Below are 22,707 nucleotides of genomic sequence, written 5' to 3'. Positions count from 1 at the left end.
CAGACCACTGCTGAGGCAGCCGAGTTCCACACACCGAAGTGCTGCTCCAGGCCACGCTGGTCTCCTTTGGCATCATCTGCCAGAGGCTCTGCCCTGTTGGACTGGGCACTTGGTCTGCCCTGCTGCCCACCTGGCTCCGGAGGTGCTTCCTTACAAGACCCTGACAACTTCCTCACCGACCGTGCTGTCTCCTGGACCTGCAGCTGAGACTCTGGGACTTGGGTTCGTTATTCCCCATTAATTGCTGTGTGTATGTCATATTTCTGTTAGATTGTTAGAGTGTGAGTAGGATATTAATGCACTTGATGTTCTACTTTGAGTGAACCTGCATTCAATAAAAGCTCAGTGAATAGCATAGTTCCTGTGTGTGACTCCTCCCTATTCCTTAGTGACAGGCTGCTCAGCAGGCACCTAGCTGAGCAGTTGTCTGGCTGACTTCAGAGCAAAGACTGTATCACGAACATACGCTCGTCACAGTATTCCACCTATGTAGAGCATTCAGTTTGTGCTCAGTTAATCCAAGGGATAACATATACCACCACGTTCGCACCGCCTGCCGCCCAGGCGCCACGAAGCAGAAAGCTGGGACGGGGCCACGTGTTCGTGCAGCTGGGGCCAAGGCGCTACAAGCCCCGCCTCTGCCGCCTCCGCCGCCTCCCTCTGCCTGGGTCAGCCCGGTGAGTCTGGAGGCCTCAGAGAGGAGCGCTTGCGCTTGCGCTGGCGTCAGACGCGCGCACGCCCGAGCACGCCTGCGTGAGACGCGCGCGCGCACGTTGGCGGCAGCCGCGGCGGTTCCTGCTGGGGGTTGCTAGCGGCTGGCGGCTCCGAGGGGAACGGCGACGCTGAGGGTCTCACAGGTGGCGGCTGCGGCGGCTCAACACGAGGCTCACGGCCCAGCTAGCGCCTCTGTGGGCGTTTCGGTCCGATCCAGGGGCGCAAACGAGGCGACGGCTGCGGCCGGAGGCCGGCGGCCTAGGCCTCAAAGCGGCGGCGGGCTTGAGTGCGACGCGGAGACGGCCTGCGGGCCCTGCGCGGCGGCACCATGAGCGTGGAGGCGTATGGGCCCAGCTCGCAGACGCTCACTTTCCTGGACACTGAGGAGGCCGAGCTTCTCGGCGCCGACACGCAGGGCTCGGAGTTCGAGTTCACCGACTTCACTCTACCCAGCCAGACGCAGACTCCTCCCGGAGGCCCCGGTGGCCCCGGAGGTGGCGGCCCAGGGGTACCGGTCGGCACGGGTGCGGGCGCTGCTGCCGGACAGCTCGACTCCCAGGTGAGCGGCACATGGCGGCGCCGGAAGACGGGCTGGGCTTCAGCGCCCAGGGACCTGATCCGGCTCCCCCCTCTGGCCGGTTAACCTGCCCGGCCAGCCCCGGAGTAACCTGTTCCGGGTCCCTCACTCCAGTCGGGTCCGGAGTAACCTATCTTGGGACCCCTTACTGGTCAGATTCAAAGTAACCTGTCCTGGTTCCCATACTCCTACTGGGCGCAGGGTAGACCTGCTCCGGGTCTTACGGTGTTCGTCTCTGGTGATCTGCCTTGAGTACCTCTAAGGCTGGGTCCGGAACTAGTTTAGGCCAGGCCCGAAGTCCTCTTCTGAGTCCGTCCGGGGTGACCTGCCCTAGGCCCGTCTCCTCCCTGGTCGGGGTGACCTGTCCCCGAGTGCCCCTCATCTGGGTGCAGGAAGATCTACCCGGATCCTCCTTCCGACTGAACCGGAGTCCTGCCCCACTCCTCCCACCTGTGGGGGCAGCCACCTGGGCAATCTCCGATTCACACCCACCAAGCGTCGGGATCAGATTTCCCCAGGCCCAGGGACTCTGGCTTGGGGAAGATGGAGGCTCCTGGAGCAGAAACGGAATTTTTGCCTCCAGTGGAGAACTTCGTAGTCGCTGGCTACTGGTACTGTTTTAGAGGCAGGTTGCATTTTGTTTTTCTTGCATTGCCTGTTGCTGAAACTGAAGTGTTACATAACTCCGCAGCCCTGCCTTGGAAAAGTTGGGTTTGAGTTTGTTCCTCCAGTGGGCAGTGATAGTGGTTTTGCATAAATGAGTCTGCCACATTGGAAACTTTTGTTTTTAATGATGTGAACATTTACTGAAACCTACTTGGTTATTTTAAATTCGGGTTTGGGTTATGAGAAGTATTAAGCATGCACTTCCTAGACCTGGGTCCCAGCTTCAGTGGTGAGGGAATGGACTGGCTAGAGTCCTGGGGAATGTGGCCATCATGTTCTGTATCTCAGATTCCATTCACCAGCTTTCCCTCTGCCTGGTACCTCCCCCAGGTTTATTTTCCTGAATTCTAAGCCAGGGAGGAGGTACAAGGCTCATCTTGTCACAGGTGTCCCATGGCATGAGGACCCAGTGCCAGGGCTGGGGGAGCCACCCCAACAGTCAGCCAGAGTGAGCTCACACAACCCTTTCTGGGAGGTGGGGGCTTGCATTTTGATTGGGAATCTAGTTGGTTGAGTCACTCCTGTGGGTAGACCACCCACTTGGACTTTCTTTTAGCCCTTAATAGAAGCAGAATACGTTTGACTCATTCTAACCCCAGATTCTTTAAAATAGAAGCCTGATGGATGGGACTGCAGGGAGAACAGGTGTGCAAGAATGGGTGTGTTTTTTAGTTTTTGTTTACATGTGGTGGATGGAGGGAGGTGAGAGGGGAGAGTTTGGAGAGAAGAATGAGCTGTGGGAGGTGTATGATCACATCTCTAGTCTCAGACTCTAGACATCTGTGTTTCTAGAGCTATAAAATGGGACAAAGCAGTTTTGGTTTTGTTACTTTTAAACATATGAAATCTGGACTAATGTATGAGTGGACCTGAGAGTGCTCTCTCTCACTTGTGCTCGGTGTGTCTGGAAGACCAAAGATAAAGATCTCTTGGTTGAGCAGTGTGCCATGATCTGTGGCAGCCCAGAGTTGTGAAAGGTAAGTTTTATTATAGATCTTTTTAACCAGCTAATACAAAATAGGAAACCTGGGGCAGCTCTGGTTCTAGTTTTGTTCCTTGTGTTTTGAAGGTATGTCTTTCAGGAAATAATCGATTTATTTCCCTGCACCTGAACACTGAGCTGTACAAACTAGAAGCATTAAAACTCTCCACAGGAGGTAAACATTGCAGTTGAGCTCACTTGAGTTCTGATGATACCAAAAGGAACTGTCCTTTCTCAATTTTAGTTAACCTTGATGACCTACCCACTTGTAGCCTTTTTTAAAAAAGATTTTATTTATTTATTGTTAGAGAGTGGGGGAGGGAGGGAAAAAGAGACAGAGAGAAACATCGATGGGTTGCCTTTTGTGCACCCCTGATCAGGGACCCAGCCCACAACCCAGGCATGTGCTGTGGCTGAGAATCGAACTAGTGACCCTTCTGTTTGTGGGATGTCATCCAACCCACTGAGCCACACCAGGCAGAGTTGTAGCCTAACTTTTGATTTGTGTATGCGGGAGGGGAGTAATATCCTTTGTGTCACAAGAGGAGGCCCTGAATTTGGGGGCAGGAAAGTCTGAATAGTGGAAAAAAGTTGGTTATCTCCTCTGCCACTTGGTGGCATTGGCTGCCTGCAGTATTTGAGAAGGCTGTTGTTCGTCCTCAGGAGCTGTGTAACCAACTATATGATGGGACTTCCAGAGAGACTGAGAAAACCTCCCATTCGGAATGCCTTTTGATTTGATCTTAGTGGATGAGTGGTTGTAAAGTGTAAATGCTGTGTAGCCACTTGTGTGTGGACAGACCACAGTTTGTTTGCCCACACATTTGTTGGTGGACATTTGGGTTTCCACTTGTACCTGTTATGAACAGTGCTGCTGTGAACATTGGTGTGTAAGGTTCTTTGTGGATGTATGTCTTCAGTGAAATTGCTGGTCGTGTAGTAACTGTGTAACTCTTTCAGGAGCTGCCTGGCTGTTTTTCAGTGTGCAGCCACTTTTGATATCAGTCCCGACTGCCAGTCTTGCACAGTTGGTTTTTACCTTAAAGTTTGTTTAGAGGCAGAACATCTGTCCTGGCCAGGACAGGAGAACGGCAGATAGGAGTGAGTCCTGCTGAGTTCATGAGTTGGTCCAGGTAACACTCGTTTTCTTGTTTATGAAATGAAACTGATATTTATCAAATCCCTGGAGATCCTGGGATGAAGAGTGCTGACTTTGTCCTGCCAACTATCCTTAGGCAGTTTTCATTTGAGCAGCTGGCCCTTTCCTGGGTTTTCCTCCACCCCCAAAGGACAGGGAACAGTGATTTCAGAAGTCCTTTGCCTAATAGTCGGTGTTGGAACCCTTCTGGTCTGTATAGTGGGAATATTTCTTCTTGACTGTTGCTACAATTGTGTTTCCTTCAAAGGTTGGAATTAGGGTGAAAATCTAAGAGTTAGGAATACTACCCAACTAAAAAAAAAAAAGAGTAAACTGTTGATACATGCAGCAGTGTGGCTGCATGTCCCAGTAATTACACTGAGTGAAAGAAGCACTTTGACAAAAGAAAAGATGCTCCTTGACTTACGGTGGGGTCACACCCAGATAAACCTATGGTAAGCTGAAAATATGATTGAAAAATGCACTTAATACACCTAAACTAGTGAGTGGCATAGCTTAGTCTAGCCTACCTTAGGGCTCAGAACACTTATGTTAGCCTATAATTAGGAAAATCATCTCACTATTGCCATCCTGCCTTACAAGTGAGTATTATACCACATATCACTAGCCCAGGAAAAGATCAAAAGTTTGTACTGAATGAACATTGCTTTCTCACAGAAATATCATGTCAGGAACCATCTATATACATTTTATGATTCTGTTCACATAAAGCTCCAAGAGTGCTGGCTAACTTTGAGTAGTAGAAAGCAGGTCTGTGGTTGGGGAGAGAGGAGGAGAGAAAGGAGGAAAGGATGACAAAGGGCACCAGGGGATTTAGGGGTAGTGAGTCTGTTCATTGTCTGATTGTGAGTGTTTACATACATTGACATGTGTAGAGTGTATAAAATTACACACTTTAAACGTCATATATTATGTCAGTTGTATCTCAAAGTAAGGTAAAAACCACATGGACATACCATGGTCCACTCATTTGAGTGGCTCTGGTTTTTTGTTTTGTTTTTTAAGCTGGAAATACCACTGGGAACCCTCATACCTTGCTGGTGGTTCGGTCACCCACAGCTCTTAGTCCAGCAGAGAAACAAGGCAGTCGCCCAAATGTGGAGCCACTCAGAGTGTTACAGCAGCTTTGTTCATGAGAGCCCCAGAGCAGAGACAACCCAGTGGCTTTAAACAGGTATCTGGATACACAAAGGCTCTTACTCAGTTACAGTCCCGAGTACCCAAACTGGGGCTGCTTTCTCCTTTTTCAGTGGGAAGATCCTTGGATAGAGTTGTTACCGAGTCTTCAAAACCATACTCCTGCTGCCTTCAGAATTCGTGGAATGCTGTCTCCACATATCCTTGACCATCAGGGAAACAGATCCTCTTTCAATAACTGGCCCATAGCTTATAATGAGGAGGAATAAGTTTGGTACAGTCCAGAGGTTCCTAAAAATGATGAGTTTAAAATCGCAGGGGGGCTTTTTCATCTGGTTTTGTGGCTGTGCAGTTCAGCTGTGATACAAGTGTGCCTTGAGAAAATCAGAGATAAGACTGGCAACCTTGCAGGGGAGCTCTGGCAAGTGTTCATCTATCATTCCCCTTGTTGGATTTCCCAGGTTTGTTTCCAAATGGTGAGGACTTGACCAGCAATTAGAACAAAGGGAGGTTTTGTGTCAGTTAATGGTGAATAAGTGAAATAGCTTCTTACTCAACTTACCTGTTTCTTTACCCTGCAGATTTAGGAACATAAGGGGAAAAATTAATGCCAGTGCAAACCAATAGTAACTAAATAAAAACTGAAGTCTCTCAGTTCAGCTCCCACATACCAGAAAGAGACATCTTTCCAGTAGCTTCATTGAGATATGATCACATACTGTGGAGCCCTCTCATTTGTAAGTGTGCAAGTCAGTGTTTTTCTAGTAACTTTGCGGGGCTGTCTGACCATCAGCCTAGTCACTTGCTGCCTTTGATTTCTCTTCCAGTTTTGCTCTTGCTAATCTTTGTAGTCTTTGGTCAACAGCTGTAACATGGGGAGATTGGGTGACCTGTGCCCTGCCACTCCTGGTTATACATTCAGAGGCAGGAGGTGAGGCCTGGGAGCCCTCAGGGGTCAGTCTTGGTTTACTTCTGTCCCCTCTATGCAGGGTACAGAAATGAAGGCTAGCCTCTTCACCCTGGTCGCTGACTCCTTCGTTCTCAGCAGTTCTGCTTATTCTGCCCTCTTCATGCACAATCAGTGAGTCCTTTGCCAACTGTAGCTGCTTTGTTAGAAATGACAGGTGCTGTCTAGACTGCTGTTGGCCTTAGGGGTGGTGAGGGCCCAGAAGGGGGAGTGGTCTGCCCTGAAAAGGGAGAGACTTTGTAGTGGTTCAGGAACGTGTGCCCACTGGGTTGTGGGGGGCACGGGGTGCTGCCTGGGGCTTGAAGTAAGAGTGGGTGTGGGCGTGGTCTGATATGCCATGCCGACCGGTTTGGGCTGGATCTGAAGCCTTGTGGAGCTGCTGTGGAGCTGCCAAGGGGTTCCCTAACTTCACTTGAGGGGAGGGGCTCTTCAACACATGGCTGGAGACCCAGTAGAGTGTGGCATAGGCCAGAAGAGTTCAGACAGAGGGTGCTGTGGTTGGATGTGTGCCTGTGTGCATTCAAGTGAATATATAAATTACCATGGTACCAGGCTGCTGCAGTGGTCACTCCTTCTCCAGGGCACCTGCTTGTCCTTACTGGCGCCCCATTGCTCCCAAGTCCCCACAAGGAGTTAATGTCTGGAGCAGGCATTAGTTTCTGCCATCCCCAATTGCTTTTAGAGGAAGAGGAAGGGATAGACAGGAGTGTTAATTGATTGCTTCCCGAACAACCCTGGACCAGGGATTGAATGAACAACCCAGATGTGTGCTCTGACTGGGAATGGAACCCACAACCTTTTAGTCACCAGACAGTGCTCTAACCAGCTGAGCCACACCAGCCAGGGCCCTGTCTGTGGTTTTTATCAGGGCCCAGGATCGTGGGGGCTGAGGCAGGGCTTCCCTTGGATTGGAGGTGTGAATGGGGGTATTGCTCATCAGCATACCCTTTGAGGCCTGAGAGGGGCAAGGTCCTTACTGAAAAGGGAGTGGCCTCAGCAGAGTGACGAATATGAAGTCTGAAGGGTTCATATTCTTGGCAGCTGTGGTGATCACTGTGGCGGGTTGCTCTTGTGCCCAGCAGCCCTGCAGAACAGAGCCATGATGCCCAGCTGTGTTCAGTGGGTCCAAGAGCATGTGGCCTTGGAAGGTGCAGAGGGGGGAGGTGAGTCCAGCCAAGTCTCCAGGTCTCAGGGGGGTCCGTGAACTCTTCTTGGTGGAAGCGCTTTCCTTGAAAGCAGAATGCTGCTTCCTGGGATAAACATGGGAGGCAGAGTGGAGCTGTGGCTGACGGAGGGTCCTGTTCCTTTTTATATGTGTTGGTCTAGTAGCAGCTTGCAAGTTGGATGACTGAGCCAGGCCTCTCAGGATCCCTGTGGACTGTTGCCAGGAGGCTTCTAGACAGAGCAGATGTAGGCTGCCTGCTGAGCTCTGTGAGCCTTTTGTCACCACTGAAGATGGCACCTGCCTGTCTACTTCAACTCCTTGCAGAGCTCAGCTGCAAGGGATGACAGCCTGGGGAGGTGGCTCTCCTCACCTCAGGTGAGAGGCATTTGCTAGAGCTTCTGCAGGTTCCAGGTGGCCACCTGTATCATGTAAAAATGTTTACTGTAGATTCTCTCATGTGTGAGTAGTGAGAGTAAGACCCTGTCATCCATTGCCTTGTTTTGACAGTTGTGAAGATTTTTCTCTCCCCTTTTTTTGTGTTTCTTCACTGTTTTAAAGTGTCACTTCACCTTCCTTCTGAGGTTGTTCCATAAGAATTAGCCATATCAAACCATTGACCTACAGTATTTAATCTGCATTTCTAGAAACATAAAAGGGCATCTTTCCTTCATCTCTGTACTTCTGTTGTCAAGTGCAACAGAAGTGCATAGGGCCAACAGTATTTCGGGACCATCTAATACATGGGGCTTCCTTTCTCCCAGTCAAATTCTTTGTTAGTCAGAAAGTGTTGCATTTGCTTGGTCAGGACCTCTTAGAGGTCCAACGTTAATGTGATTGTCATGTCTACTTGTCTGCTCTCCACAGAAGCCCTTCCCCCTTGTATTTATGCCACTAAACTGGGTTCCAGTTGGGTCATTGTCCTGTGAGGTGTCCCACCTTCTGGACACACCCTGGCTGCTTCTTCCTGCAGGTGGTTGGTGGGTTTCCCCTCAGTGTCAGGCTCCTTTGAGAGCTGGGCAGGCTGGGGCAGCCCAAGGTGGTTGGGGACAGGATCCATAGAGCATGGACATGAACTGCAGGGTGGACTTAGCCTATTGACCAGATCAAGGGTCCACTGTAAGGGGGAGGAGGACAGGTACCTTTTGTCTAGAACCCAACTCTCTGTTGGGTGGGACCATACCTTTGTAAATCTAAAATGTTCAACTCTCGATGTCATGTGGTTAAAAGATGTCATGTGGTTAAAGCTAATAGGTTAGAGGAGGCTAAGAGACATCACTGATGATGTGTGTTTGCTCACTGGATCTTGAATTTAAACAACCATGAAAAATATTAGGACACTGGAAAAATGCGCCTGTGTGTATTGGATAGCAGTATTGTATCTGTGTTGTCTTGAGCGTGATGCCTGTACAGGCATGCCTTAGAGACGGTGTGGTTCCAGACCACTGCGTTGAAGTCAGCCATGCCAGTGTTTTTGTTTCTTGGTGTGTATAAAAGTTATGTGTATAATATACTATAATCTATATTAAGTGTACATTAGCATTATGTCTAAAGAAACAGTGCACATACCTTAATTTAAAAATACTTTATTGCTGCTCTTCCCGAAAGCGACCAGAGGTGACCTCTGAAGATGGTTTGCTATTCACTTGACCCGGAAAACCCCACAAAATCATGCAAATCAAGAGGTTCAAATCTTCACGTCATTTTAAGAACACTCATGAAACTGCCCAGGCCACCAAGGGTATGCATATTTGAAAAGCCACCAAGTGTCTGAAAGATGTCACTTTAAAGAAGCAGTGTGCCCCATTCTACAGATACAATGGTGGAGTGGGTAGGTGTGCCCAGGCCAAACAGTGGGGCTGGACACAGGGTCGGTGGCCCGAAAAGAATGCTGAGTTTTTGCTGCACATGCTTAAAAATGCAGAGAGTAATGCTGAACTTAAGGGTTTAGATGTGGATTCTCTCTGGTCATTGAGCACATCCAGGTGAGCAAAGCTCCCAAGATGCAGCGCAGAACCTACAGAGCTCACGGGAGGTACTTGAGCACTCCCTGCCTCGTTGAGATGATCCTCACCGAGATGATCCTCACCGAGAAAGAGCAGATTGTTCCCAAACCAGAGGAGGAAGTTGCACAGAAGAAAAAGATATCCCAGAAGAAGCTGAAGAAACAAAAGTTTATGGCTCGGGAGTAAATTCAGCATAAAATGAATATCTAGTAAAAGTAAAATAAAAATAAAAATACTTTTGCTATATAATGCTAACCACCAACCGTCATTGGAGCCTTCGGTGACTTGTAATCATTTTGCTGCTGTGGGGAGTGGGGAGGTTTGCTTTCAATTTGTTAAAAAAAGAAATGCGATATTTGCAAAGCGCAGTAAAATGAAAAATGACTCTAAATTTGATCAGGAAAATAAAAGTGTATGTGCAGAGTGAGGAGGAGAGATCAGGCATAGTGATGTCTGAGTGGCTGGTGGATCCTGGTGTCGGATATGTGGGTATTTCAATTTGGAACCTGTTCAAAAGCAGGGGAAGGCTGGACCTTCTGTTACCCTTTTCCTGAGGCAGGTTTCAGAGGCCCTGCAGCTCCTCTCTGCCTCAGGCACCCTGAGGGAAAGGTGATTTCCCACTCCCTCTTTTATATTTAAACCTTGGGAATAAAAGAATAAATGATGAATCACTTCACAGCCTTTGTGTTTTGGATGAGATATATTTATTTCACCAACACCATGAGGGCCTTCTGGGGTGTGGGGTTGCCAGTTCTGGATGCCAGGGTCCCAGCAGGGAGAAGGATAGGCATAGTGGCCTCATCATGTTTCTTCGGATGGAGTCAGAGGAAGTCTCCCTGAGAGTTCCTCTGTGGGCTCAGACCTAAAGGACTAGGAGCCAGCTCTGCAGAGGCCAAGGGACAATGAGTGGTAAGGCCCTGGGGCACCAGCTTACTCAGAGACTGGGGGACAGAAAGGTCTGTTTCCTGTTGAGTGGTATGATGCTTACCAAGTTTGGAATAAAAGCTGTGGTCTAAAAGTTCTTGCCAGCACATTGAGGGGTAGTTTTCAGATGTATATACTTTCCTCTATGGGAATGAAGTTACCTCTCTTCATGCTGCTCTGATGTGCACCGTCTGTGTTCTGTAACAGGTAGTATGGAACACTCTAGGGCAGAAAGTCCCTGCAGGCCTCGATCAGCTCAGCAGCTCATAGGTGAACTTCGGGTAGTGAGTGTTCAGAGCACTGAAGGAGAGGGAACTATTTCCCCAGTGATGTGGTGTCTGGAAGTAGGCTTAGGGTACCCGTGGATGCGGGGTTGCCCTGCCCCTCTTGAGCCCAGCAGGATCCAGTGATCCTGGCTGGAGATGAGGGGTTGATGACCTGGGAGGACTTCAGTCCTATGCAGCTAAGGACAAGGACACCCTGCATTCCTTCCATTGTGTCACCTGACATGGGCTGTGGGTCTTTGCTGTGCCAGGTACTCTCTAGTGCTTTAACTCATTTAATTACAGTTCCTAGGGTCAAGTGTATTTTTGAAGTTAATGTTCTATTAAAAATTTCCAGAAAATAGAGGGAGAAACTAACAACCAGCTATAAAGGCCAGTTTGTGTTGTGGCCAGATTATAGCTGGGTAGGAGTGGGGCTTGGAAGCTAGGAGTGTGTGTGCGCATAGCACACGAGTGAGGGGGACCACACCATACTCACCAGCCAGACAGCCGTAGGGCCCTGGGCCTCAGGGGACCTGTACTTCTCCTCTGCTTTTGTGAGGGTGCAGGAAGTCCCCCTGACCTTGGCTCTGTGTATTCTGTTGTCTCCCTGGAGTTCTGGAAGTGAACCTAGATTTCTGTCCCTTGCTAAGCCTGAAGAGGTTGGTGTAGTTTAGAGAGGGTTGCCACATGGCTGTAGCAACGTGGTCATGGCACAGCTGGTCAGGCACCTGCCATGCTTCTGAGGTGCTTCACCCCCTCCCACCCTTGTGGAAGGGAGGTGAAGGGTAAGGCAGGAGTGAGTAGGATGAGGACCACACAGGTAGTGTGTACTTTCCTTTTACATATGCTAATTTTGATGTTTCAGGAAAGTAAAGATTCAGATTGCACCAAGAATAAATCTTTATGAAGCAAAGAGTCGCTGGTTCTTGTTCCCAGTCAGGGCATATGCCTGGGTTGCAGGCCAGGTCCCCAGTAAGGAACACACAAGAGGCAACCACACATTGTTTCTCTCCCTCCCTCCCTTCCCCTCTCTCTAAAATAAATAAAATATTTATTTTTAAAAAAGAATAAATCTTTATATGTAATAGCTTATGCAACCCGATAAGAGACTTTAGAAGTTTTTCTAGACTAGGAGTGAGTAGATGTTTTATTGAAGGACTAGATAGTAAATACTCTATACTTTATGGGACAAGGAGCAAAATTGAGGCTATTTTTAGGTGTTTGTCCAATCATTTAAAAATGTAAATACCATTCTGAGCCCATGAAGGTAGCCTGCAGGCTGATCCCGTTCTAGACCACCTTCTCAGCCCCTCCCTCCAGCATTATGTATATATGTGTACATGTGTGTGTTAGATAGATAGATAGATAGATATCCCCTTGCTGCCATGAGTTGAAATCAGGTGCCCTAAGCTGGCCACACGTGTTCAGAAAACCAAACAAATGTGCCTAGGTACAGTCACACCAAGAGACATTGTGAGCCAGTAGTTCTGGTCCTGTTGGCAGCCTCACACCAGTGTCGCTACTACATGCGTCAGGACAGGTATTGTCAGATGGAGAGGTAACTCTTTGAAGTGATAACCAGTAACATTTAATCAAATTAAAAATGGGCAACAGACTTGAATAGACATGTCTCCAAAGAGGGTATACAGGTGGCCAAGAAACATGTGATGAAAAGATGTTCAGTATCGGTAGCCATCAGAGAAATGAAAATCAAAACCACAATGAGATACCACCTCATGTCCATTAGGATGGCTTTTTTATTTTTATTTATTTTATTTTTTTAAAATTTATGTATTTATTTATCTTTAGAGGGGAAGGAGAGAGGGAGAGAAACATCAATGTATGGTTGCCTTTTACGCATCCCCTGCTGGGAGTTGGCCTGCAGGGAACTGGCCTGCAACCCAGGAATGTGCCCTGACTGGGAATCGAACCGCGATCCTCTGGTTCGCAGGCCTGAGCTCAATCCACTGAGCTACGCCAGCCAGGGCTAGGATGGCTTTTTTATTTTTAACAGAAAAATTATAGCAAGTGTTGATGAGGATGTGGAGAAATTGGAACCCTTGTACACTGTGATGGGAATGTAAAAATGATATAGCTGCTGAGGAAAAGTCTGATAATCCCTCAAAAACTTAAACAAAATGACCATGTGACCCAGCAACTCTACTTCTGGGTGACTATCCAAAAGAAATGAAAGCAGGGTCGCTAAGAGGTATTTGTATGCTGTGTGCACAGCAGGGTGATTCACAGCAACCAGACGGTAGAGGCTGTCCAAGTGTCCACCGACACATAGCTAGATAAACAAAACGTGGTACATTTCTACAGTAGAGTATTCAGCCTTTTAAAAAAGGAATATTATTGGGCCCTGGCTGGTGTAGCTCAGTGGATTGAGCACAGGCCTGTGAACCAGAGGATCGTGGTTCGATTCCCAGTCAGGGCACATACCTGGGTTGCAGGCAGGTTCCCTGCAGGCCAGTTCCCAGCAGGGGATGCACGAAAGGCAACCATACATTGACGTTTCTCTCCCTCTCTCCTTTCCCTCTAAAGATAAATAAATAAAATCTTAAAAAAAAAGGAATATTATTCTCCTTATTATTATTAAGCCTTAAATATAGGAAGGAAATTCTGACACGTGCTATAACATGGATGAACCTTGAGGACACTATGCTTAGTGGAATAAGCCCAACACAAAAGGTCACATACTGTGTGACTCCATTTATATGAGGTTCCTAGAGGAGTGAAGTTCATAGAGACATAAAATGGAATGGGGGTGCCGGGGGGCGGCCAGTGAGGAGTTAGTGTTTAATGGGGATGGAGTTTGGGAAGACAAAGTTCTGGAGCTGGATGGTGGGAATGGTTATACACCACTTAAATGTATTTAAATGTATTCAACTGTGCACTTGAAAGGGGGTAAGATGCTACATTTTATGTTATGTGTATTTTACCACAATTTTTTTAAAGCGATAAAGAGCCCTGGTGGTGTTGCTCAGTGGATTGAGCACCAGCCTGCAAACCAAAGGGTCGCTGGTGCAATTTCCAGTCAGAGCACATGCCTGAGTTGCTGGTCAAGTCCCCAGTGTGGGGGTGCGGGGGGTGAGAGGCAACCACACATTGATGTTTCTCTCTGTCTCTTTCTCCTTCCCTTCCCTCTCTAAAATTAAATAAATATAATCCTTTTTAAAAAAAATAGGAGATAAAGAATTCACAAAGATGTTATAGCACTGTTTTCTTTGCATTAAAATCTAAAAGTTGAGCCCTGGCTTGTGTAGCTTAGTGGATCGAGTGCAGCAGGCCTGTGAACCATACAACCGAGGTTCAATTCCCAGTCAGGGCACATGCCTGGGTTGCAGGCCAGTTCCCAGTAGGGGGGCGCAGGAGAGGCAGCCATACATTGATATTTCTCTCCCTCTCTCCTTCCTTTCCCCTCTAAAGATAAATAAGTAAAATGGTTTTTTTAATCTAAAAGTTGATTTTGATTTTTTTTCCAAACAAAACAACAGTCTTCATGTAGCTAATGTGGCTGTTGCCTTCCTGAAAAAAGCGTATTAATGTGGCTGACACTGTGAAATGGGGTTCTGATCTGTGCTAAAACCATCACAGACAGGTGTTCCTACAACAGGGTGCTGACTTCCTGATACCCCAAATGTACCTTTGAAATATCCGGAGTGCCCCTCTTGAGAATTGCCGTCCTTAGGCTTCTACAGGTGACTTGGCCAGAGTGTGGGTAGGGGAAGCCCCAGTGGGCACTGCTGACTCAGGCCGTGCTGGATCTGAGTTTTGGTGCCCCTGCTCTGGGTGTCAGGGGCTCTGCAAAGGGTCAGGGCTGGTGTCTGCACTAGGGCTCCTGTCACTGCTCCCCACATTTTGTTACCACATAGTGCTCCTATTGTCTGACCCAGACTTGCATGGGCTGTGGCCCCTGGGAGTAGATGACATGACTCTTGACTGCCACCTGAGGTTCCTGGGATTAGGATTGTGAGTCCCCTGGGGAAGCTGAGTCTGTGTGCTCCTGAATGGATTTGTGAGCTTGGCAGAAGTGCCTGTGAAATTCATGGCTTAGTTACTTCAAGTTGCCTGTTTATGTGTTTTTGCTGTTGTAAAATAAAAGGTAATACATTTAGTAAGATTATTGCCTGAATTTGGAAGGTTATCCTAACACTCAATTTATAATTTATAATCAAAAAGGGCTGCTTTCTGGAGAAGGTGCTGGCAGTAGAAATCTGTAGGAGATAACTGCTCTCTTGCATCTTCAGGGCTCACAACCATGACATCTGGGGGCTCTGGGAGGACCATTCACTTTGTGGAATTCCAGGTCCTCTGACTTGATACTGTGCAGCTGTCCCCAGAGCGGACTTGAGCTTGTTTCTAAAAAGTCATCTTGCTCCTGTGACCCTCGGTGATAGTGAAACATTTTCCTCTGCGTCCTGGTTGTAGTTGTGGCTCCAGGGGCGTTAGGTTCTCCCCCCCCCCATACTGTGGGTCTGGCTACTCAGGAGTAAGGGCAGATGACCAAGGCCACCTGTGCCCTGTTTTGGTGTGGGTAGGTTTGATAGGGAAGGGGAGAGTGTGAAAAGTCAAAGCAGAAGACACTGAACTGTCTCAAAGTGGAGAGTAGGCCAGTGCTTCACAGGAGGGTTGCCATGACTGCTCACTTCAGGAGAAGCCACTTGCTCAAGGCCTGGAGGCTACAGGCTTGCCTGGTGATGCTGCTATTCTGTGGTAGGTTGGAGGACCTGAGGGCATCCTGCAGAATGGGGCTGTGGATGACAGCGTGGCCAAGACCAGCCAGTTGCTGGCTGAGTTGAACTTCGAAGAGGATGAAGAGGATACCTATTACACAAAGGATCTACCAGTACATGCCTGCAGGTGAGTGCCAACAGCAGGGGTGTCCCAGTGCCTCTACATTCCAAGTGTGTCTGCTGGCTTCACAGAGACCACTCCAAGACCAGGGACTTGAACAGTTGATAATAAGGAGGTTGCTCTGGCCTGTGTATACTTGTTATTGGTCAAGAGGATGGGCTCAGCACCCTCTGTCACCTGATTGTTTCAGCAGGTAGGGAAAGGTTCCCTTCTCTGCTTTCACGGCCTGGGGGTGTTTCTGGTATCTGTCCCAGGCACTCATCAGAACTCTTTTCATTGGGTGAGCATTTGGGTCTCTAGGGTAAATAGAGCTTTCTCTTAACAGAGATTTCTCTTACAGAGATTACTGCCAGATTCTTTAAAGTGTCTGCCTCTGATGTGTTCAAGATTCTTAAAAGTTGGAAGTGAATAGTCAGTGGGTAGACCTGCACGTTGACCAAATTTGGAATTCTCATCTAGGGCAGGACCTATCCCTTACATTTGGACTTATTCTTGTTTTTTTGTTACACATACAAGAGGAAGTTGAGACCAAAAGAGGTGAAATGATCTTGCTTAGGGCACTCAGCCATTTGGGGCCACTTTAGGTCTGGGCCTGGGCCTCTCTACTCAGCTCTGCCTGCCCCTTGGGCATGCTGCCCCTCTGGGGTCTGCTCATGGAGGGATTGAGTGCCACATGCCACTCGCACATCCTGCAGAGGTTTTTACATTATTTCGGCTCTTTGTTCCCTCTCATTTACAAATGTTTTTGCGTATGTATGAGTGATGTATTAATGTTCCTGTCATATACACGTTGCCAGGTGTGGTGAAGCTGCATGTGGTTAAAGTGTACAGCCCCTGGCTCTCCCGGCTGTCCCCATGTGTGGGGTGTTGTCGCGGGGGAGGCTCTTGGTCTAAGCACATTCTGGTCTGAGACTGAGTTTTGGTTTCATACGCATACAGAATTCTGTTGACAGCCAATGTTTCTGTTTTTGATGTGTTGACTTTCAGAAAAAAAATGAGGCTTAAGGGTTGGGGGTGGGTGGACTCTCCTAATGTTCTCCTTTTGAGCTGAGCTCTTTCTGCACGAAGACCCTCTGCTGGTCAGTCTGAGTTGAGTGTTCCTGGGAGCATGGCGCCCTCTGCTGGAGTGTGAATGAAATGTGGTCATAGCTCATCTTCCATGTACCCAGAGCTGCACATGGACACTGACTGGTTTCTCTGCTTATAAGTCACATTCCTGACGCTTAAGTCCGCGAGAGTAATTAGATAGCCTTGGGGGTGTTGGGCTCACTTGGCACCTTGCACAGAGCTTGTCCACCACTTGGAAGGGGCTCCACTGCTTTCTGGGGTATCTCTAAGGTCCTCCACAGCACCCCAACCCCTTCCTGCATTTAGAGGGCCAGGAAGCCTCAATAGTTAACTGATCGAATTGTGTTAGTAGGATCATTGGGTTTGAGTATGTGTTTAATGAGAAACATAAAAATGTTGTAAGAGGAAAGAATTTTACATTCTGCCAAATTAAAACCAGAGAATGACCTTCCAGCTTTACTGTTCATGTTTTGACTTTTTTAGTTACTGCGGAATACATGATCCTGCTTGCGTGGTTTACTGTAATACCAGCAAGAAGTGGTTCTGTAATGGGCGTGGAAATACTTCTGGCAGGTAGGTATCAGGCTGCGCATGTGTCTTTAATCAGCCTGTGCTCAGATTGGTGTGTAAATTATGGAAATGTTGAAGTGAAGCAAAATATAAAATCACGCTAACAAACCTGGGTTTTTTCCTCCTCTGACGGGTTTAACTTGAAACAGATGGTGGTGTGTGAATGCCTTCATGTATTTACCCTTGATTTATTCTCTGGTTGTTTTATTATGCCAGTATGGTTGGCTTAATTCTCGTTCCAGTTTTTATTTATATTTTTCTGCAAGATGAGCTCCTGGCACACCCATTCATCTTCATTATGGGGTGCCCAGGGCCGATGAACCCAAGACAGTAATGGGCATCCATAGGAGCTGCTTCCTGAGAAGGCTGCCTCAGTCCTGAGCTCATTGGGTAGTTCAGAGGCTAACACAGACCAGATCCTGAATCAAGTTCCAACCAGTGGTGGCTCTGGGCTCCCTCCCGATCAGTAGCAGTTGTGACTGGGCCTGTGCTTGTGCTTGTGCTTGGCGTTGGGGTGTGAGCAGTGTTTGTGTTCTAGAGACAGTACATCCATCTAGCTCAGATGCTGGAATTCCTTGGCCCCTACCTCTGGCTCACTCCACTGCCACAAGAAGCAGAGCATAGTCCCAGTGGGAAAGGGCTCCAGTCTCCAGCAAGGAAGCAGCATCTTCTGAGGCTCATGTGTGGAGCAGTAAAGTGACAAAAATCCACAGGCAGGTTTGTGTGCAGAGTCCCCACCCACCCTTCCTGTGCCTTGGCAGCCGTGTGTTGAGCTTTAACATCATGTTGCCTCAGGACACAGAGTAATCCAATCTTGGGTCATCTCAGTTGTGGGGTTCTGAGCAAGGCAAGAAAGGAGGCTGACGTTTTTAAAAGACTTTAAAGAAAAGGCATCTTCAGGGTGACCAAAAGAGATTCATGTCCCATTTTCAGAATGTTCTGGGCAGTTTAACTCTCACCATGTTTGCAGTAGGTCTTCTGCAGGAAAAGCAATTAAACAATCCCAGCTTCTGGTCAGCAGAGCCAAGATCTGGGAAGTCAGGGAAGGCTCAGTTAACCAGCATCACATGCGCTTTGCAAGGCTCGAGTGAAGCTGATGGGCGGCTTGTTGTCAGTGTAGTTGGGTGAGGTGGGCACAGAAAGTACAAGAGGAAACCCCTGGTTCTGGTTACATGCCCAGCAGTGGTGGTCCCAGAGAGGAGTGGGGAACTTTGGGGGTTGCTGAGAGCTGTGATTGTTGGTTAGATCTGATGGTGGGGGCCAGAGAATGTTGGCGTCTGAGCTTAAGCTTATGACGAGAGGTTTACTGATGTGAAGGGAGGGCTGCTGCAAGGAGTGTTCCTCAAACCCATAGCCAGGCTGCAGAGAGCCTGAGGCAGGGCTTGTACTACCCATGGGCCCCAATGAGGCTGGCTTGGCATAGACCCGGGTTTAGGTGAGCTGTAGCCCAGAAATGAGAACGACAGCGGGGTTTCAGAGGATTTCATTGGGCCCTTGTGCTTTCTGAGAGTAGCCCTGAGCCCCCTATTTGATATTTTTTTTACTGTCCTCAGGTTTCTAATATGTGTACTTATCAAGTTTCCTGGCCTGCAGCAAATTAGGAGGAGCATTGCTCCTGGCAGCCGGCACAGGGGCCACAAGTGACTTTGAAAGAAGCAACAGAGAAGCCACAAGGAGCAAGAGGAGCTGGGAAAGGGGCAGCAGCTGGGGCCCCAGCTGTAGATCCAGTGAGGCCCAATAAGTTGGATTTAAGAAAGCAGGAACTGAAAGAAAGAAAAAAAAGCAGGAACTATGTGAAATGTGTTAGGAAAATTTTCCTTAACAGTGGTTCAAGGAGGGCTGAGTTTTGCACTCAGTGGGGAGCCGGTTCAGGGGCGGGCTGTTCTCCCGGGATGCCAGATGGATGAGGTGTGACCGCCCTGCTAATGGACCGTGAATGGTACCGGAACTTTTAACGGGGGCTTGAGAACTGGAAGTGGTGAAAAGCCAAACTTTGGGTGTTAACTATTTATCATTTCCTGATTTAAGCCACATTGTAAATCACCTTGTGAGGGCAAAATGCAAAGAGGTGACTCTGCACAAGGATGGGCCCCTTGGGGAGACGGTCCTGGAGTGTTACAACTGTGGCTGCCGCAACGTCTTCCTCCTCGGCTTCATCCCTGCCAAGGCCGACTCGGTGGTGGTGCTGTTGTGCAGGTGAGGGCGCTCCGATTTCTCTGGGGGCTGGCTCTGTCTCAGTGGTTTCTGCTGACCGGCTAGGTGTGAGGATGTTAGGGGGTTGGAGTTTGTTGGAGAGCTGGGAATGTCGAGTAACTGGAGGGGTGTGTTCTGGTTAAATCATAAAAACATTCTGTAAAACCAAAGTCTGTTCTGAATTTTAAGAGTTCAGAGCTCAAGTGTGTGGGGAAATCCAATTTATTACTAACAATTTAAAGGTAATGTGATCACATAATAAAAAGTAGAGACTGGCACCTTGGGGTGAAAGGTAAGTTTTGGGGCAAAGGTCATCCTTACCTGGGCTCTCCTGCCCTCGGGGCTTCTATAGGCAGCCCTGTGCCAGTCAGAGCAGCCTCAAGGACATCAACTGGGACAGCTCGCAGTGGCAGCCCCTGATCCAGGATCGCTGCTTCCTGTCCTGGCTGGTCAAGATCCCTTCAGAACAGGAGCAGCTGCGGGCCCGGCAGATTACTGCCCAGCAGATCAACAAGCTTGAGGAGCTGTGGAAGGTGAGGCCTGCTGAGAATGCAATCTGCCTCAGCACTAGTTTCCTGTAGACCTGGGGGGTGGGGAGTGGGGAGTGGGGAGCTGTCTTCATAAACAAGAGCCTGGAAGGAACTTCTGGGAGACCCTGCAGTCTCTACCTGGAGGGGTTCTGTCAGGAGCTGGCCCTGGACAGCTGTGGGTGAACGTGTTGGGGGGAGCCAGGGCCTGCATAGATAGGACAGTGAGTGCATTTTAAAACCTTGCTGGGCCTTTGATGTGTCTGAGCCAGGGCAATACCAGGCCAGGGCGAGAGTGCAGTGGGAAAGGGGTCGGGGTCCCAAAGGTCAGCGATGTGCAGTGCAGCGACTGAGGAAGAGAGGAGCCCCCAGTTGTGTGGTTGGACACCTGCTCTGCATGCGTTACCCACTTCTCCAGGATAGCCCTTCTCTCTAATGAAACTGTATTACTATGCAGTTTTAATGACAGGGTTAGAAATTTCAATTAGGTGCCTGTATAACCAGAAATCTTAAATGTGAATTTATCTTTACTTCAAGTGCAAATTAAAATATTTTTCAGACATTGTCTACCAAGGTGCCGTTTCACTTCCATTTTCATGTTGCCATATTTTTTTCATATTTCAGCAGCCCGCTTAACTGTTCTGTCCCTGCTGGGAAAGAGCACAAAGCCCTATTAGTGTAGTGTAGGATCAGGAGGAAAGGGGGAGGTGGGTCTCATCTTGCCTTCTGTTTACACAGCCAGAGGAACTGGTCTTTCTGACAGCCTGGAAGAAGTGTCGTCCCTTCCAGTTCAGGGCCAGGTGATTGTGGAGGATGTGGCCATTTGATGGTGTGGGTGTGTTAGTTGTGTACCTGGAGTGTGACTGCCAAGACTTGTCAAGACTTACCCTGTTGGTTTGTTAGGAGCAGGAGCTGGGGCACGAGCGTGGCCTCGGCGGGCATCCAGCCTCCCAGTGCCACATGAACTTCCTGACAGGAAGGCTCTCCCACAGGGTTGACACCATGGACTGTTGGCACCTTTCTTGGTGTTAGCCCAACGTTGGCTCATTCCGAGAGTTGATGGGTGTGCCCCTCTGGTGACTGGTGAGCTTGAATACAGTCCATTTCATACACAGGTGAAACCAGGGATGAACTCAATGTTGTTCTTGTCTTCTAGGAGAATCCTTCTGCCACGTTGGAGGATCTGGAGAAGCCGGGGGTGGACGAGGAGCCGCAGCACGTCCTCCTGCGGTATGAGGATGCTTACCAGTACCAGAACATATTCGGGCCTCTGGTCAAGCTGGAGGCCGACTATGACAAGAAGCTGAAAGAGTCACAGGTGACGTGGTGTGTGCAGGAGAATGTGGTGGTTTTAACACATCTTTCCTGAGATACAGGGAGGGTAGTTTTCCCTGCAGGCTGCCGATGCTGTCGTGACTAGAGATGGAGCTGTGGATCGAGGGCAGATGCCTTGTCACTTAGAGCTAGACACCAGCCTGAGTGTTAGCTGATATTAAATCTAATAAAAGTCCTTCACAGTTGGGTTTGCAGCCTTTGGAGCCATGGTGGGCACTCCTTGTGCTGGTCCCAAGAAGAGCATGTCTAGGGAGCCGGAGCCCTGGGGCTCCTGGGCCGTGTCCTCAGCCTTCAGCTTCCTTTCTCTCCCTCTGAAGACTTCTGAGAGCTGACGTCGTGTGGAGGTTCCTGGCCGTTTTGTGGGGGTTCTGGGTATCCTAATGTCTTCTCTCCCAGCGGTGCCCTTGTTGGTGTTTCAGGCTGCTGGGTGTTGCTCGCTGCACACCAGCGTCAAGGCTCATGAAGTTGCCTTAGGGCACATGCCTGTGGAGTCCCAGACACAGGAGTCCAGGCCGTGTCTGTGTCGCAGGCTAACAGGGCTCTTATTTTTCATGTGCTCAGACTCAAGATAACATCACGGTCAGGTGGGACCTGGGCCTTAACAAGAAGAGAATCGCCTACTTCACTTTACCCAAGACTGACTCTGGTAATGAGGATTTAGTCATAATTTGGTTAAGAGGTGATTTTAAGTTTTAAAATATTTGTGACTATAAGTAGCATAAAATTCCTAGTTGTGCCCTTGTAAAGTGACCCTTAATTTAAACTCTTCATGGTGGTGGCCTAGGCACATGTTGAAAATGATAACTTTCTTGCTGTCTTTTTCCTGGAAGACATGCGGCTCATGCAGGGGGATGAGATATGCTTGCGGTACAAAGGGGATCTGGCACCCCTGTGGAAAGGGATCGGCCACGTCATCAAGGTCCCTGACAGTATCCTTTGTGTGAAGAACAGCTAGCGCAGGAGACCTGTGTGTGGGCCACTGGGGAAACGAGTTGTGGGGCCTTTGTGCAGGGTATGGCCATGGCTGTTGGGGCCCCTTTGAGTTAAGTTTGTTTCAAGCCACTGAACTCTTTCTTCATGGAGACTCTGAGGGTGTACCATTTATATAAAATAACAAGAAACACTACTAAAAAGAACCTGGGTTCTAGATGTGGCCAATCCATCCCAGCATCATGCACCCATGATACACCCAGAGGCTCACGGGGTAGTTGTTGGGGGCTGGCTGCAGGGGACTCAGCTACCGTAGACAGAATCTGTCAGTGAGAACATGGGTCTCGCTGGCTGCGTTGTCACCTTTTGGTGCAAAGGGAGAAATTGTCTCCGTAACCAAGTGAGGGCTCCTCAGAAAGGTACAGCCAGCTTACGACGAGGATGAGCCTTAACTCAGCTGCGCAGATTATGGTGATGAGATTGCCATTGAGCTGCGGAGCAGTGTGGGTGCACCTGTGGAGGTGACACATAACTTCCAGGTGGATTTCGTGTGGAAGTCCACCTCATTTGACAGGTGCGACCGCCTCAGCCTCCAGCTCCTCATGAGTCTCCCTGTGGTGACCTGGTGATCACCAGCCCAGTGAACATGTGGCCAATCTGTCACTTC

At 48.8% G+C, this 22,707-nt stretch overlaps 1 protein-coding gene, 1 long non-coding RNA gene and 1 pseudogene across 3 annotated transcripts in view; 2 read left to right on the top strand and 1 right to left on the bottom strand.

Annotated features, from left to right (window-relative positions):
* Positions 1-45: 45 nt before the first annotated feature.
* LOC118975145 (uncharacterized) lies at positions 46-18,604 on the bottom strand. Its single transcript, XR_005064011.1, has 3 exons — positions 18,517-18,604; positions 8,521-8,524; positions 46-56 (listed from the first exon to the last, which is right to left on the bottom strand). It is a non-coding gene; the product is annotated as an uncharacterized LOC118975145 (long non-coding RNA).
* UPF1 (UPF1 RNA helicase and ATPase) overlaps positions 770-22,707 on the top strand; it is a 33,858-nt gene continuing 11,920 nt past the window's right edge. Inside the window, exons 1-9 of one of the 2 annotated variants that reach the window (XM_037028891.1) lie at positions 770-1,273; positions 15,281-15,423; positions 16,969-17,058; positions 19,084-19,251; positions 19,601-19,781; positions 20,932-21,093; positions 21,672-21,756; positions 21,941-22,039; positions 22,506-22,614. In XM_037028891.1, the coding sequence (XP_036884786.1) occupies positions 1,043-1,273; positions 15,281-15,423; positions 16,969-17,058; positions 19,084-19,251; positions 19,601-19,781; positions 20,932-21,093; positions 21,672-21,756; positions 21,941-22,039; positions 22,506-22,614 (1,268 nt within the window). In that variant the 5' untranslated portion in view covers positions 770-1,042. Of the gene's footprint in view, positions 1,274-15,280; positions 15,424-16,968; positions 17,059-19,083; positions 19,252-19,600; positions 19,782-20,931; positions 21,094-21,671; positions 21,790-21,940; positions 22,040-22,505; positions 22,615-22,707 lie in introns of both variants that reach the window. The other variant, XM_037028889.1, reaches the window with a different exon arrangement.
* On the top strand, positions 8,931-9,591 carry LOC118975144 (60S ribosomal protein L17-like; annotated as a pseudogene).

This window comes from Sturnira hondurensis, unplaced genomic scaffold, assembly GCF_014824575.4.
Source record: "Sturnira hondurensis isolate 20B ecotype Veracruz unplaced genomic scaffold, ASM1482457v3 Scaffold0020119, whole genome shotgun sequence".
Classification (NCBI taxonomy): Eukaryota; Metazoa; Chordata; class Mammalia; order Chiroptera; family Phyllostomidae; genus Sturnira; species Sturnira hondurensis.
This window is presented reverse-complemented; position numbering and strand designations above follow the sequence as displayed.